Source organism: Hyperolius riggenbachi, chromosome 7, assembly GCF_040937935.1.
Source record: "Hyperolius riggenbachi isolate aHypRig1 chromosome 7, aHypRig1.pri, whole genome shotgun sequence".
Taxonomy (NCBI): domain Eukaryota; kingdom Metazoa; phylum Chordata; class Amphibia; order Anura; family Hyperoliidae; genus Hyperolius; species Hyperolius riggenbachi.
In genome coordinates, this window is record NC_090652.1 from 317,600,259 (window position 1) to 317,618,679 (window position 18,421).

The following is an 18,421-nucleotide window of genomic DNA, read 5'->3' on the forward strand; positions in this document are numbered from 1 at the left end:
TGGCAGCCTCCATATTCTTCTCCCTTCAGGTGTGCTTTAAGGAAGCAATTGATAATGTGATTGTTCAGGATCGATTGGACCCACCAGCTCCGCTGGTTTCACACAATACAATCTGAATATCTGATTGAAAATACGATCGTCCACTAAAAATTGTACCGTTAATGGGCCACTTTACTCAGCGCACGTTTCAGATCCCTCATCATCAGAGAAAGTTATACAGGCAGCCAATCCCAGGCGACTGGCGAGCGCGGCAACTTTATGGCACCTGCAGAGAACAGCGAGTGCTTCTGCCCATCAAGGAAACACAGATATTAATTATCAACCGCAGCGATTGTGACGTCAATGGGTGGACTCTGGACCTGAGAGCAGCTTAAAGATGCAAATGCCAGAAAAGTGAGACATTTCTCAGGGAAGAGCCACACGGACGCCATGAGGGCCATTCTCATCCTCGCCATCGCCTGCTGCCTTCTGCTCGCCTGTGGACAAAGTAAGTCAGCTCTCCCCACAGTGCTGCTCTTAGGGGGGCCCCGAGCACCACATATCCTCACAGTGCTGCTCTGAGGGGGGCCCCGAGCACCACATATACTCACAGTGCTGCTCTGAGGGGGGCCCCGAGCACCACATATCCTCACAGTGCTGCACTGAGGGGGGCCCGGACACCACATATCATCATCCTCACAGTGCTGCTCTGAGGGGGCCCCTGGCACCACATATCATCATCCTCACAGTGCTGCACTGAGGGGGCCCCGGACACCACATATCATCATCCTCACAGTGCTGCACTGAGGGGGCCCCGGACACCACATATACTCACAGTGCTGCTCTGAGGGGGCCCCGGACACCACATATCATCATCCTCACAGTGCTGCACTGAGGGGGCTCCGGACACCACATTTCATCCTCACAGTGCTGCACTGAGGGGGCCCCGGACACCACATTTCATCCTCACAGTGCTGCACTGAGGGGGCCCCGGACACCACATATCATCCTCACAGTGCTGCACTGAGGGGGGCCCCGGACACCACATATCATCCTCACAGTGCTGCACTGAGGGGGCCCCGGACACCACATATCATCCTCACAGTGCTGCACTGAGGGGGGCCCCGGACACCACATATCATCCTCACAGTGCTGCTCTGAGGGGGACCCGGACACCACATATCATCATCCTCACAGTGCTGCACTGAGGGGGGCCCCGGACACCACATATCATCCTCACAGTGCTGCACTGAGGGGGCCCGGACACCACATTTCATCCTCACAGTGCTGCACTGAGGGGGCCCCGGACACCACATATACTCACAGTGCTGCTCTGAGGGGGCCCCGGACACCACATATCATCATCCTCACAGTGCTGCACTGAGGGGGGCCCCGGACACCACATATCATCCTCACAGTGCTGCACTGAGGGGGCCCCGGACACCACATTTCATCCTCACAGTGCTGCACTGAGGGGGCCCCGGACACCACATATACTCACAGTGCTGCTCTGAGGGGGCCCCGGACACCACATATCATCATCCTCACAGTGCTGCACTGAGGGGGGCCCCGGACACCACATATCATCCTCACAGTGCTGCACTGAGGGGGCCCCGGACACCACATATCATCCTCACAGTGCTGCACTGAGGGGGCCCCGGACACCACATATCATCCTCACAGTGCTGCACTGAGGGGGGCCCCGGACACCACATATCATCCTCACAGTGCTGCACTGAGGGGGGCCCGGACACCACATATCATCCTCACAGTGCTGCACTGAGGGGGCCCCGGACACCACATATCATCCTCACAGTGCTGCACTGAGGGGGCCCCGAACACCACATATCATCATCCTCACAGTGCTGCTCTGAGGGGGCCCCGGACACCACATATCATCATCCTCACAGTGCTGCACTGAGGGGGCCCCGGACACCACATATCATCCTCACAGTGCTGCACTGAGGGGGCCCCGAACACCACATATCATCCTCACAGTGCTGCACTGAGGGGGCCCGAACACCACATATCCTCACAGTGCTGCACTGATGGGGCCCCGAACACCACATATCATCCTCACAGTGCTGCACTGAGGGGGCCCGAACACCACATATCCTCACAGTGCTGCACTGAGGGGGCCCGGACACCACATATCATCATCCTCACAGTGCTGCTCTGAGGGGGCCCGGACACCACATATCATCATCCTCACAGTGCTGCTCTGAGGGGGGCCCCGGACACCACATATCATCATCCTCACAGTGCTGCACTGAGGGGGCCCCGGACACCACATATCATCATCCTCACAGTGCTGCACTGAGGGGGCCCCGGACACCACATATACTCACAGTGCAGCTCTGAGGGGGCCCCGGACACCACATATCATCATCCTCACAGTGCTGCACTGAGGGGGCTCCGGACACCACATTTCATCCTCACAGTGCTGCACTGAGGGGGCCCCGGACACCACATTTCATCCTCACAGTGCTGCACTGAGGGGGCCCCGGACACCACATATCATCCTCACAGTGCTGCACTGAGGGGGGCCCCGGACACCACATATCATCCTCACAGTGCTGCACTGAGGGGGCCCCGGACACCACATATCATCCTCACAGTGCTGCACTGAGGGGGGCCCCGGACACCACATATCATCCTCACAGTGCTGCTCTGAGGGGGACCCGGACACCACATATCATCATCCTCACAGTGCTGCACTGAGGGGGGCCCCGGACACCACATATCATCCTCACAGTGCTGCACTGAGGGGGCCCGGACACCACATTTCATCCTCACAGTGCTGCACTGAGGGGGCCCCGGACACCACATATACTCACAGTGCTGCTCTGAGGGGGCCCCGGACACCACATATCATCATCCTCACAGTGCTGCACTGAGGGGGGCCCCGGACACCACATATCATCCTCACAGTGCTGCACTGAGGGGGCCCCGAACACCACATTTCATCCTCACAGTGCTGCACTGAGGGGGCCCCGGACACCACATATACTCACAGTGCTGCTCTGAGGGGGCCCCGGACACCACATATCATCATCCTCACAGTGCTGCACTGAGGGGGGCCCCGGACACCACATATCATCCTCACAGTGCTGCACTGAGGGGGCCCCGGACACCACATATCATCCTCACAGTGCTGCACTGAGGGGGCCCCGGACACCACATATCATCCTCACAGTGCTGCACTGAGGGGGGCCCCGGACACCACATATCATCCTCACAGTGCTGCACTGAGGGGGCCCAGACACCACATATCATCCTCACAGTGCTGCACTGAGGGGGCCCCGGACACCACATATCATCCTCACAGTGCTGCACTGAGGGGGCCCCGAACACCACATATCATCATCCTCACAGTGCTGCTCTGAGGGGGCCCCGGACACCACATATCATCATCCTCACAGTGCTGCACTGAGGGGGCCCCGGACACCACATATCATCCTCACAGTGCTGCACTGAGGGGGCCCCGAACACCACATATCATCCTCACAGTGCTGCACTGAGGGGGCCCCGAACACCACATATCATCATCCTCACAGTGCTGCACTGAGGGGGCCCCGGACACCACATATACTCACAGTGCTGCTCTGAGGGGGCCCCGGACACCACATATCATCATCCTCACAGTGCTGCACTGAGGGGGGCCCCGGACACCACCTATCATCCTCACAGTGCTGCACTGAGGGGGCCCCGGACACCACATATCATCCTCACAGTGCTGCACTGAGGGGGCCCCGGACACCACATATCATCCTCACAGTGCTGCACTGAGGGGGCCCCGGACACCACATATCATCCTCACAGTGCTGCACTGAGGGGGCCCCGGACACCACATATCATCCTCACAGTGCTGCACTGAGGGGGGCCCCGAGCACCACATATCCTCACAGTGCTGCACTGAGGGGGCCCCGGACACCACATATCATCCTCACAGTGCTGCACTGAGGGGGGCCCGGACACCACATATCATCCTCACAGTGCTGCACTAATGGGGCCCCGAACACCACATATCATCCTCACAGTGCTGCACTGAGGGGGCCCGAACACCACATATCATCATCCTAACAGTGCTCCACTGAGGGGGCCCCGGACACCACATATCATCCTCACAGTGCTGCACTGAGGGGGCCCGAACACCACATATCCTCACAGTGCTGCACTGATGGGGCCCCGAACACCACATATCATCCTCACAGTGCTGCACTGAGGGGGCCCGAACACCACATATCCTCACAGTGCTGCACTGAGGGGGCCCGGACACCACATATCATCATCCTCACAGTGCTGCTCTGAGGGGGCCCGGACACCACATATCATCATCCTCACAGTGCTGCTCTGAGGGGGCCCGGACACCACATATCATCATCCTCACAGTGCTGCTCTGAGGGGGGCCCCGGACACCACATATCATCATCCTCACAGTGCTGCACTGAGGGGGCCCCGGACACCACATATCATCCTCACAGTGCTGCACTGATGGGGCCCCGGACACCACATATCATCATCATCCTCACAGTGCTGCACTGATGGGGCCCCGGACACCACATATCATCCTCACAGTGCTGCACTGAGGGGGCCCCGGACACCACATATCATCATCCTCACAGTGCTGCACTGAGGGGGCCCCGGACACCACATATACTCACAGTGCTGCACTGAGGGGGCCCGGACACCACATATCATCCTCACAGTGCTGCACTGAGGGGGCCCCGGACACCACATATCATCCTCACAGTGCTGCACTGAGGGGGCCCCGGACACCACATATCATCCTCACAGTGCTGCACTGATGGGGCCCCGGACACCACATATCATCATCCTCACAGTGCTGCACTGAGGGGGGCCCGGACACCACATATCATCCTCACAGTGCTGCACTGAGGGGGCCCCGGACACCACATATCATCCTCACAGTGCTGCACTGATGGGGCCCCGGACACCACATATCATCCTCACAGTGCTGCACTGATGGGGCCCCGGACACCACATATCATCATCCTCACATATCATCCGGGGAGATTATTCCACCTTTTTTGAGGATGGTGTCACTGGTGACACAGAAGACGCAGGATAGACATGACACATACATGACACATACAGAAATAGATAGAGGATAAAACAACCACAGCTTCAGTCCTGGTAGTGTAGAGAGGAATGTTTGCTTTGATTATTTTCACTTTAAATATCATATCCTAAAGGAACATTTGAAGCAAAGACAAGTAAAAAATGATTTGGGAGGAAAAAAGGGATTCCCCTCTTCACTTCCATCCAACAAGACTTCCAACAGCCACACCTGCACAGTTACTGCACAGACTGCTAACAGTCTTGTGGAAGAGCCCAAGTGAAGAGGGGGATCCGTGTAAGCAGCCCGGCTGACGGATGAGCATGGTGTTATCCTGTTCTTGTTACATATAGGACTATGGAGGGTACACCAGCCATGGAAGGAACATGGAGGCCCACATTGCTGAGCTGTTATACTACATGCCAGGCTGCGTAGCTGATATAATACTTCCCCCCACATCAGGAGAGGGGGAGCACCTGATCTGCATCTACATCACAGATTATAGCAATACTGGCAGAAGAGGAGACCAGAGGCAGCAATGGCAGCCTCCATATTTTTGTACACTAGATTTAATTATAGAGAATTATCTAAATAACCACTAAAATCTATGCTTTATAACTGTAGCCTGATCACCATGGCCAGGCCAAGGCAGAGGCAACAGAGGCAGCAGCCTTGGGTGAGGGGAGGTGAAGGGGGCATATGTGATTACACGCAGATGAGAACAGACACCACAGAGATATGCAGTGCACCACACTGCCTGACCGCACCCTCACCCCTGCTGTCGCTATAGTGATCAAAGCAGGCGGATGGGGCTGCCCTGCATACCCACTCTGTGACACAAGGGGCAGCATCAGCAGGGCTGGGATGTGTAGGGGGCACCTCTCTTGGTCAGTGAGCGGGCTGAAGGCAAGGGAGGTAATGGGGGGCCTTCAGAATGCCAATCCGACCCGTCCTGTGTGATGTCACTGCTTCTGTACACAAGGGGCTCACTCACTAAAGGCAACATACTTAAAGGGGCGCGACAGCGAAAAACTGTAAAATTTAAAATATGTGCAAACATATACAAATAAGAAGTACGTTTTTTCCAGAGTAAAATGAACCATAAATTACTTTTCTCCTATGTTGCTGTCACTTACAGTAGGTAGTAGAAATCTGAGAGAAGTGACAGGTTTTGGACTAGTCCATCTCTTCATAGGGGATTCTCAGCAAGGCTTTTATTCTTTATAAAGATATTCCTGAAAAAGGATTTAAACAATGCTGCTGGCCAGCTTCCCTGCTCCCTACACAGTTTTTTTGGCAGATGGACAGAGCAACTGCCATTCACTAAGTGCTTTTGAAAATAAATATATCCCTGAGAATCCCATTAACTAGTCCAAAACCTGTCAGTTCTGTCACATTTCTACTACCTACTGTAAGTGTCAGCAACATAGGAGAAAAGTAATTTATGACTCATTTTACTCTGAAAAAAAATTTACTTCTTATTTGTATATGTTTGCACTGCACATATTTTAAATTTTACAGTTTTTCGCTGAAGTGCCCCTTTAAGCCTCCAACAAACACCAGATAAAAGTCGTTTAAAATGAACAACCCATAACCAATTGTCCCACAATTGCTTAGTTGCTGGAAAACAGCCCAACGATGTGAAGAGAGAACGACCAGCAATAGTTTTCGGGCACAAAGAGAGCGATCTATCCTGGCGAATCCTCCGGGCGATTATCGTTCGCGTGACACAGGCTGTAGGAATATCGTTAGATCGTAAATACCTGTAGGTGAACGCACACACAACTCCCCCGCATGGACTTTGCAGGTAAATCCCTCACTGCAGCGCTGAGAAGGGGCGGGTTGCTGCAGCATCCACTCATCATATGTCACATTGTTCAGAGAATTTTGTCGGGAATCCTTCGGTTGCAACAACTTTCATCCGGTGTGTGTACTTAGCTTCAGTTCACAGATTTTTCACACTCACGTTTTCATATTACGCTGGCGAAGGTAGCTTGGTGTAACTCTACACTTCTGATGATATTACAGTATCTCCCAAAAGTCTCTACACCTCTCACATTATGTAATATTTTATTATATCTTCTCATGGGACAGCACTGCAGATGTGACGCTGTGATACAATGTAAAGCAGTCAGTGTACAGCTTGTATAACAGTGTACATATTGTATGATATCTTCTCATGGGACAGCACTGCAGATGTGACACTGTGATACAATGTAAAGCAGTCAGTGTACAGCTTGTATAACAGTGTAATATTGTATGATATCTTCTCATGGGACAGCACTGCAGATGTTACGCTGTGATACAATGTAAAGCAGTCAGTGTACAGCTTGTATAACAGTGCAATATTGTATATCTTCTCATGGGACAGCACTGCAGATGTGACACTGTGATACAATGTAAAGCAGTCAGTGTACAGCTTGTATAACAGTGTAATATCTTATGATATCTTCTCATGGGACAGCACTGCAGATGTGACACTGTGATACAATGTAAAGCAGTCAGTGTACAGTTTGTATAACAGTGTAATATTGTATGATATCTTCTCATAGTACAACACTGCAGATGTGACGCTGTGATACAATGTAAAGCAGTCAGTGTACAGCTTGTATAACAGTGCAATATTGTATATCTTCTCATGGGACAGCACTGCAGATGTGACACTGTGATACAATGTAAAGCAGTCAGTGTACAGCTTGTATAACAGTGTAATATCTTATGATATCTTCTCATGGTACAGCACTGCAGATGTGACACTGTGATACAATGTAAAGCAGTCAGTGTACAGCTTGTATAACAGTGTAATATCTTATGATATCTTCTCATGGGACAGCACTGCAGATGTGACACTGTGATACAATGTAAAGCAGTCAGTGTACAGTTTGTATAACAGTGTAATATTGTATGATATCTTCTCATAGTACAACACTGCAGATGTGACGCTGTGATACAATGTAAAGCAGTCAGTGTACAGTTTGTATAACAGTGTAAATATTGTATGATATCTTCTCATGGGACAGCACTGCAGATGTGACGCTGTGATACAATGTAAAGCAGTCAGTGTACAGTTTGTATAACAGTGTAATATTGTATGATATCTTCTCATAGTACAACACTGCAGATGTGACGCTGTGATACAATGTAAAGCAGTCAGTGTACAGTTTGTATAACAGTGTAAATATTGTATGATATCTTCCCATGGGACAGCACTGCAGATGTGACGCTGTGATACAATGTAAAGCAGTCAGTGTACAGCTTGTATAACAGTGTAATATTGTATGATATCTTCTCATGGGACAGCACTGCAGATGTGACACTGTGATACAATGTAAAGCAGTCAGTGTACAGCTTGTATAGCAGTGTAAATATTGTATGATATCTCCTCATGAGATGACACTGCAGATGTGACACTGTGATACAATGTAAAGCAGTCAGTGTACAGCTTGTATAGCAGTGTAAATATTGTATGATATCTCCTCATGAGATGACACTGCAGATGTGATGCTGTGATACAATGTAAAGCAGTCAGTGTACAGCTTGTATAACAGTGTAAATATTGTGTGATATCTTCTCATGGGACAGCACTGCAGATGTGATGCTGTGATACAATGTAAAGCAGTCCGTGTACAGCTTGTATAACAGTGTAATATTGTATGATATCTTCTCATGGGACAGCACTGCAGATGTGACACTGTGATACAATGTAAAGCAGTCAGTGTACAGCTTGTATAACAGTGTAATATTGTATGATATCTTCTCATGGGACAACACTGCAGATGTGACGCTGTGATACAATGTAAAGCAGTCAGTGTACAGCTTGTGTAACAGGGTAAATATTGTATGATATCTTCTCATAGGACAGCACTGCAGATGTGACTCTGATACAATGTAAAGCAGTCAGTGTACAGCTTGTATAACAGTGTAAATTTACTGTTCCATCAAAATAACTCAACACACAGCCATTAACCTCTTGAGGACCAGAGGCTTACACCCCCGTAGTGACCAGATGATTTTTTACAATTCAGCGCTCTGCAGCTTTAAGAGTTTATTACTCGACCATACAACTTAGCAGCCAAACGAATGTCACCTCCTTTACTGCCCACCAACAGAGCTTTCTGTTGGTGGGATCTGATTGCTGCTGTGATGTTTGTTTGTTTGTTTGTTTGTTTATACATTTTATTTTTATGTATCTTTCAATAAAATTAGGTCAGGAAACATGCTTGGCCAGTCCAGCACCTTTACCCTCTGTCTCTCTAGCAAGGCAGTGGCCATCAGGGACTCTAGCAAGGCAGTGGCCATCAGGGAGGTGTGTTTGGGTTATCATGTTGGAATATTGCCCTGCGGCCCAGTTTCTGAAGGGAGGGGATCATCCTCTGCTTCAGTATGTCACAGTACAGGCTGGCATTCAAGGTTCCCTCTATGAACTGTAGATCCCTAGTGCTGACAGCATGCGTGCAGCTGCAAACCATGACACTCCCACCACCGTGCTTCACTGTAGGCAAGATACACTTGTCTTTGTTGTCAGCAGCAAACTGTTTGCAAGTTTTCTTGTGCATATCTGTAGAAGAGGATTCCTTCTGGAAACTTGCAGACCAATCTGATACAGCGTGTGCCATTTGGTCTGAGCACTGACAGGCTGAGACCCCCCCCCCCACACGCACACACTTCCCTTTCACCCTCTGCAGCACTCATACGTTTATTTGTAGAAGACAACACCTGGATATGACGCTGAGCACCACATGCACTCAACTTCTTTGGTCTGAGTACCATGGCGAGGTTTGTGAGGGGAACCTGTCCTGTTACACCGCTGTACAGTCTTGGCCACCGTGCTGCAGCTCAGTGTCAGGCTGTCGGCCATCTTTATGTAGAGCAAAACATTTTTTTACACTTGTAAAGGCTGATATTACAATTTATCCCCCCCCCCCCCCCAGCCCCTCTTCATATCACGATTATTGGTCACTGACAGAGACAGGTGCCCCTTACATCCCTTCTGGTGGTGGCATTGTGCCCCTTCTTTCACAGAGTGTGTAGGAGGGGCACACACCGTCAGCCAGCCCCACCCCCTGCTCTGATCACTGTACTGACAGCAGGGATTAGGGTGTGGTTGGGCTGTGAGGGTGTGGTTGGGCTGTGTGGCGCACTGTGTGTCTCTGTTCCCAGCTGCTCCTGTTAACCTCTCCTCTTCCAAGGCTGGTGCCTCTCTTGCCTCTGCCTCGGCCTGGCCACAAGTGAGTTTCCAGCTGTTCACTTCTTTAAAAAGCCTCCTGTGCTCAGTGTATACATGGCAAAACCTAAAAGAATGAATAAAACACTCACATCGATAATAATGATTGAATACATAGACAAATATACAGAACAACCGATTCCCACCAATTATATTCATCATAGGAAGACTATGTGATATACTACATCTGACAAAAATATTCTGTTCCTTTGTCTTTGTTTCAGGCACCACAACGTCAACCACTGTAACCACGGCAACAACACCTACCACTGCAACTACTACTACAACCACCACTGCAGCTACTACAGAAACCACTACTGCAACCACTACAGCAACTACTACTACATCCACTACCCCATCAACTGCAACTACTACCCCATCAACTGCAACTACTACCCCATCAACTGCTTCCACTGCCATCCCAGGAACTGATGTCAACCAGAGCACAATCTCTTCCAATGAAACTGCAACCAACCAAACCCCAGACACAGCACCCTCCACTGATGTCAGCTCCAACACGGCAGGTCCTCCTGCAGACACTGCCACTACCGTGCCAACCACAACAGGTGAGTATAGGACCATTTATGATATCACTGTCTGCCCCCATTGGTCATGTGGTAGGTACATAGCTGAGGAGCAACCCCAGGAGACGCAACGTCAATAAGATTTAGAGGATATTCCGTTGGCTGTAGCAGATTATGATTGGTTGATTGGTTTAGTCCACCCTGAAGTAGGTTTTCCGATTGGCCGGACCCCATTGGGAAGTACCCGTGTCGAAGGCTTGGATTGCTGGATGGCTCTTCTATGCGCAGTTTTTGTCTCATTTTTATTCTTTGCCAGAGTTGAGCCAATGAGGCAATTTTTTGCTTTGCCAAAATGTTCCCAAACATGAGATTTTTCAGGAGAATACGATGATTTCTACAACCCTAAAGCTCATGGGGGCTGGGAAAAAACATGGTGAAATGTACATGGAAATTTGCCAAAATCTTATGAACTTTTGTGAAAACTCCACCTCTGGCACAAATGTTACTATCACAGCAAAAATAGTTCTCCTAAAGAAGGCCACTAATGATCCAATCTTTTTCATCCCATTTTACCAAATTTATGTCGTCAGGGCCGGCGCTACCATAGAGGCAAATGAGGCAATTGCCCCAGGGCCCCAGAGCCTGTAGAGGCCCGCAGTGGCTACAAGAGGAAAAACATTTTTTCAAAAAGACCTTTTTTTGAGAAAATCTTTTTTAAAGTTTCAAAGGATAAAAATACACATTTAAAAATCCGCCGACTTTAATGGTTGATAGCAAATCCACCTTAAATGCTAGAAACCCTAAATCTGCAGGATATGTTAAGGAGATCATTAGGAATAAGAGGAAAAACCAATTTTTCAAAAATACCTTATAGTTTTTGAGAAAATCGATTTTAAAGTTTTGAAGGAAAAAAGTATACTTTTAAATGCAGCAAATGTCACTTTTAGTAGCAAACCTAACAGTAGTGTAATTTTACATGTATCTAAAGAAAGAGTAATACATTTCCTGATGGGGTTTCCAGGGGGTCCATACGCAGCCACAGTGCTTTGGCCAGGGATCCATATACAGCCGCAATATGGCTGTAAGAAGATCCCTGGCATTTTTTCCTATTTTCCCAATTTTTTTTTTTAAGTTTAGAGTGGGGGAATTTAAAAAAAAAATATGTGGGGTCCCCACCTCCTGAAACTTTTTAACCCCTTGTCCCCCATGCAGGCTGGGATAGCCAGAATGTGGAGCTCCGACCGATTGGAGCTTCACACCCTGACTATACCAGCTGAAAAAAAGGTCCCTTAATGCCGAATGGGGCCCCATTGTTGCTAAAACTGGCCCTGTATGTCGTATAAGGGTAAATTGAGAGGATATATTGAATGGATAATTTAGGCAGTTCCTATATACTACATAGAAATGTAAAATTGGATGAGAAAAACTGGATCATTAGTGGCCACCATTACTGGGCTACTTACTGGCCAGATGTACAGTTACATCACTTCCTGTCCCCAAGTCACATGACACAAAGCGACCTATCAGACAGTGTAAGAACACCAATGCAAAATAATTGTTTGCTGGTGCCGGTTAAATCTGGGCTGCTGCTGCAAAGCTTTTTTTTTAATAGTTCCATGACAACTGCTGCTGGTCGCCTGTCCCATAGACCACAATGTTAATTGCGGTTATAGGGTGGTGAGGAATTTTTTGGTGCTGGGTTATCGGTAACCATTGCGAGTGATGCGGTCACACCATGCTTGCGATTTCATCACACCATGCTTGCGATCAGGATCGCGCTTATCAGTGTGGAAGGGCCCTTAGGATAGAGTTAGGCGTATCGGCAGGATCGTTCGGTTAGCATATCGGTAGGAAGATTAGTGTTAGGGGGGTCAGGTTTAGGGATAGTGTTAGGAGTGTCGAATAGTGTAATGGTGCCCATACACGGTACAATTTTTTTCATTTTTTTTAAAATAACATCAGATAAGATTACTTCGATTATTCTTTTAGACCGAATATAAAGATTTTTCCAGCAGTTTTTTATTGAAAAAACAGGATAATCGTGTTTTTCTAGATTGAAAAAAAAGTTTCTTTTTGACTTTCATTCAATTCTATCCTTTTGGGCGAATAAATGGAAAATTCTAAGGTTTTAATTGTACCATGTATGAGCACCAATAAGCATATCCAAGTTTTTTGGTTGTACAGTTAACCTCCCTGCCGGTTATCCCGAGCTCAGCTCGGGGTAACCTGCCGCGGAGGATTCCTCAGGCCCTGCTGGGCCGATTTGCATAATTTTTTTTTTGTTACACGCAGCTAGCACTTTGCTAGCTGCGTGTAACTTACGATCGCCGCCGCTCCGCGCCGATTCGCCGCAACCCGCCGCATCAGAGGGTGCCCCCCCCCCGAGACCCGTGCGCTGCCTGGCCAATCAGTGCCAGGCAGCGTCGAGGGGTGGTTCGGGACTCCCTCTGACGTCACACGTCTATGACGTCGGTGACATCATCGCGCCTGTCGCCATGGCGACGGGGGAAGCCCTCCTGGAAATCCCGTTCAGAACGGGATTTCCGGATGGGTAAATGCGCCGGCGGCGATCGGCGCATTCGGGGGGACGCCGCAGGGAGGGGGGAAGCATGTAGCTAGCGCTAGGCTAGCTACATGCTATAAAAAAAAAAATGCCAAAAAACACCCTCCCTGCCGTGCGCAGCAATTTTTTATAACGGCAGGGAGGTTAACATGGCCACACAATGTTTAGATGTTTGAACAGAGGCACCAAAATAGGATAAAAGCTTCTGGCTGCGATTCAGACTTGTATAGGTTTCCTCCAATCATTTGCCTGATGAAGCAGGATTGCACCTGCGAAACGCATTGAAAAGTGGAGCTTCTAATAAATGTTATTTTTTGATATGAAAATAACAAACTTTTGTCTGTTCTTCCTTGAGGGAGGGATGTCCACCACTTCCTCCTGTTTTAAACAGTTTTTAGATGCTTTTATCCTATTTTGGCGCCTCTGTTCAAACATTTAAACATTGTTTAGTCCACCCCGGTTGTAGGGGTGCTACTCCCTTCTTTCCTGTCTACAGAGAGCGACTTCTTAAACTTGAGAGGGATCAGGTCTCCCCACCTGTGATTACACTGGTTGCCTGTGTGGTAACCCACGTTTGTGAGTATATCTACAATTACTCTTACAACTCTTACAGTGAGTCGTGTAGGTACTACACCATATTGGGCTCCTGGTTTCCATTTTTGTCTTACAAATGGCCACACAACATACAACTTTTCTGATTGATTGTAACATGTTAAAAAATCATCCCAGTTACCAAGCGGCGGTCACGTGATTACAAACACTTCCTCCTTCCGGGTTGAAGGAGGAAGTGTTTGTAATCACGTGACACGCGTGGAGCGCATCGTGGGAGGTGCCGAGGGACGGATGAAGAAGACATCAGATAGGTAAGCTTGACCCCCCCCCCCCCCCCCCGCACAGGTTTACTCCCGGATCCGGATTTGAACAGCCCTACTCATGAGTTACATTTGTCATCAATTATGAAAAAAAATGATTGAAAACTCTGCTTGGGTCTATACAAGAAGAAACTGAGTAAACTACACCATTCAATTTCCATAAAAAAATGATTAGAAAAATCCACCACTCCCAAACTTTGATTAAAAAAAATAAGTGGAAATTCAGATTTCTAGAACAAAGCTTTCAATTTTTCTTTTATTGAATAGCTGTAAAATTGGATGATTTTATTGTATGGTGTGTGGCCACCTGCAGTGATAGGCATATTGAAAGGAGGGTTAGGGTCCTTTTCCACTAGCCGCGATCCTCTTGAACAAGCAGATCGCTGGCGTTTTGCTGATCACCAGTGCACCATGATTTATATGTCAATCGCTGTGCACTTTTTCCATTAGCATGTTTCGATTTTTCTCAGAGCGCAACCGTAGTGCTGCAGAATTATTGCCGCAATTGCGTTTTGCTCCCGACAGTGAATGTTGCAATTGTGAGTGGAAAAAAAATTCTTTTGCAAGTACAAACGCATTTGCGATTATGCTTGCAAGTGGTGAAGGAGCCGTAGTGTGAGGGAACAGGGTAGGAGGAGATGAGAAGATTATCCTCGGAAATAATAAACAACTGCCCCCCCCCCCCTCCTCCCCAATCGCTAAACAGTCAAGAATATCAGTATTATTATGCTAGCGATATTCTCATATCCAGCAAAAAATGTTATCACCATTCGCTAACAGAAAACGCAGATGACAGCAGTATTATTACTTCTAAATTATGGTGCGATTTCTTATAATGAAGATACTCTGCCATTATATACAGTATTTTTATCATTATATTTATATAGTGTTGATTATACATGCATTACAGAGTACACTACACACAATACAAAGTCTGTATACATTGATCAGAATTACTTGTGTCTTCCTAGTTGTAAGAGCATGCAGACTAATACAGCCACACACTATCATAGTTATATAAGCTGGTAATCGGTGCCTGTACTGATAGTAAACTAGCTGCAGCATGTGCTGATCTCTGCTGCCTCCAGTATGTACAGTATAAGCTGTTACTCTGTGCCTGTACTGATAGTAAACTAGCTGCAGTGTGTGCTGATCTCTGCTGCCTCCAGTATGTACAGTATAAGCTGTTATTCTGTGCCCGTACTGATAGTAAACTAGCTGCAGTGTGTGTTGATCTCTGCTGCCTCCAGTATGTACAGTGTAAGCTGTTACTCTGTGCCCGTACTGATAGTAAACTAGCTGCAGTGTGTGCTGATCTCTGCTGCCTCCAGTATGTACAGTATAAGCTGTTATTCTGTGTCTGTACTAATAGTAAACTAGCTGCAGTGTGTGCTGATCTCTGCTGCCTCCAGTATGTACAGTATAAGCTGTTATTCTGTGTCTGTACTAATAGTAAACTAGCTGCAGTGTGTGCTGATCTCTGCTGCCTCCAGTATGTACAGTGTAAGCTGTTACTCTGTGCCCGTACTGATAGTAAACTAGCTGCAGCATGTGCTGATCTCTGCTGCCTCCAGTATGTACAGTATAAGCTGTTATTCTGTGTCTGTACTAATAGTAAACTAGCTGCAGTGTGTGCTGATCTCTGCTGCCTCCAGTATGTACAGTATAAGCTGTTATTCTGTGCCGGTACTGATAGTACCATATGAGGTGTCATATTTATTTCCTTTTGAACAATACCAGTTGCCTGGCTGTCCTGCTAATCCTTCGCCTCTGATACATTTAGCCATAGCCCCTGAACAAGCATGCAGCAGATCAGGTGCTCTGACTGAAGTGTGACTGGATTAGCTGCATGCCTGTTTCAGGCGTGTGATTCAGACACTACTGCAGCCAAAGAGATCAACGGGGCTGCCCAGGACATCAATATGGCAGCCTCCATATCCCTTTCACTTCAGGGGTAGACTTACATGTTATGTTGATCCTGTCTGTCTGTGTCTGTACTCAGTGTCATGGACCTGCACCAGCAACCCATGCGGAAATGTTACCTGTCTCCAGCTGGATAACTACTACTCGTGCCGCTGTCCCGTCAACTCTGTGTTCAACTCGTCCAGCCAGTCCTGCCAATCAGGTGAGACACACACACACCTCATCCAGCCTGTCCTGCCAATCAGGTGAGACACACACACACACCTCATCCAGCCTGTCCTGCCTATCAGGTGACACACACCTCATCCAGCCTGTCCTGCCAATCAGGTGAGACACACACACACCTCATCCAGCCTGTCCTGCCAATCAGGTGAGACACACACACACCTCATCCAGCCTGTCCTGCCAATCAGGTTAGACACACAAACACCTCATCCAGCCTGTCCTGCCAATCAGGTGAGACACACACACACACCTCATCCAGCCTGTCCTGCCATTCAGGTGAGACACACACACACCTCATCCAGCCTGTCCTGCCTATCAGGTGAGACACACACCTCATCCAGCCTGTCCTGCCTATCAGGTGAGACACACCTCATCCAGCCTGTCCTGCCAATCAGGTGAGACACACCTCATCCAGCCTGTCCTGCCTATCAGGTGACACACACACCTCATCCAGCCTGTCCTGCCTATCAGGTGACACACATACCTCATCCAGCCTGTCCTGCCTATCAGGTGACACACAGCTCATCCAGCCTGTCCTGCCTATCAGGTGACACACACACCTCATCCAGCCTGTCCTGCCAATCAGGTGAGACACACACACCTCATCCAGCCTGTCCTGCCAATCAGGTGAGACACACACACACACACCTCATCCAGCCTGTCCTGCCAATCAGGTGAGACACCCACACCTCATCCAGCCTGTCCTGCCAATCAGGTGAGACACCCACACCTCATCCAGCCTGTCCTGCCAATCAGGTGAGACACCCACACCTCATCCAGCCTGTCCTGCCAATCAGGTGAGACACACACACACCTCATCCAGCCTGTCCTGCCAATCAGGTGAGACACACACACACCTCATCCAGCCTGTCCTGCCTATCAGGTGAGACACACACCTCATCCAGCCTGTCCTGCCTATCAGGTGACACACACACACCTCATCCAGCCTGTCCTGCCAATCAGGTGACACACACACACCTCATCCAGCCAGTCCTGCCAATCAGGTGACACACACACACACCTCATCCAGCTTGTCCTGCCTATCAGGTGAGACACACACACCTCATCCAGCCTGTCCTGCCAATCAGGTGAGACACACACACCTCATCCAGCCTGTCCTGCCTATCAGGTGACACACACCTCATCCAGCCTGTCCTGCCAATCAGGTGAGACACCTCCACACCTCATCCAGCCTGTCCTGCCTATCAGGTGACACACACCTCATCCAGCCTGTCCTGCCTATCAGGTGAGACACACCTCATCCAGCCTTTCCTGCCAATCAGGTGACACACACCTCATCCAGCCTGTCCTGCCAATCAGGTGAGACACCTCCACACCTCATCCAGCCTGTCCTGCCTATCAGGTGACACACACCTCATCCAGCCTGTCCTGCCAATCAGGTGACACACACACACCTCATCCAGCCTGTCCTGCCAATCAGGTGAGACACACACACACCTCATCCAGCCTGTCCTGCCAATCAGGTGACACACACCTCATCCAGCCTGTCCTGCCTATCAGGTGACACACACCTCATCCAGCCTGTCCTGCCTATCAGGTGACACACACCTCATCCAGCCTGTCCTGCCTATAAGGTGACACACACCTCATCCAGCCTGTCCTGCCAATCAGGTGACACACACACCTCATCCAGCCTGTCCTGCCTATCAGGTGACACACACCTCATCCAGCCTGTCCTGCCTATCAGGTGACACACATACCTCATCCAGCCTGTCCTGCCAATCAGGTGACACCCCCACACCTCATCCAGCCTGTCCTGCCTATCAGGTGACACACATACCTCATCCAGCCTGTCCTGCCTATCAGGTGACACACACACCTCATCCTGCCTGTCCTGCCTATCAGGTGAGACACACCTCATCCAGCCTGTCCTGCCAATCAGGTGACACACACACCTCATCCAGCCTGTCCTGCCTATCAGGTGACACACACACCTCATCCAGCCTGTCCTGCCCATCAGGTGACACACATACCTCGTCCAGCTTGTCCTGCCTATCAGGTGACACACAC

The 18,421-nt window shown here is 49.2% G+C and overlaps 1 protein-coding gene across 1 annotated transcript in view; it reads left to right on the forward strand.

Moving 5' to 3' along the window:
- The first annotated feature begins 403 nt into the window (after nucleotides 1-403).
- Nucleotides 404-18,421, forward strand: part of MUC13 (mucin 13, cell surface associated) — a 39,822-nt gene continuing 21,804 nt past the window's right edge. The window contains exons 1-3 of the mRNA XM_068247130.1: nucleotides 404-487; nucleotides 10,508-10,849; nucleotides 16,245-16,367. Coding sequence (XP_068103231.1) covers nucleotides 430-487; nucleotides 10,508-10,849; nucleotides 16,245-16,367 — 523 coding nt within the window. The 5' untranslated portion in view covers nucleotides 404-429. The remainder of the gene's footprint in view (nucleotides 488-10,507; nucleotides 10,850-16,244; nucleotides 16,368-18,421) is intronic.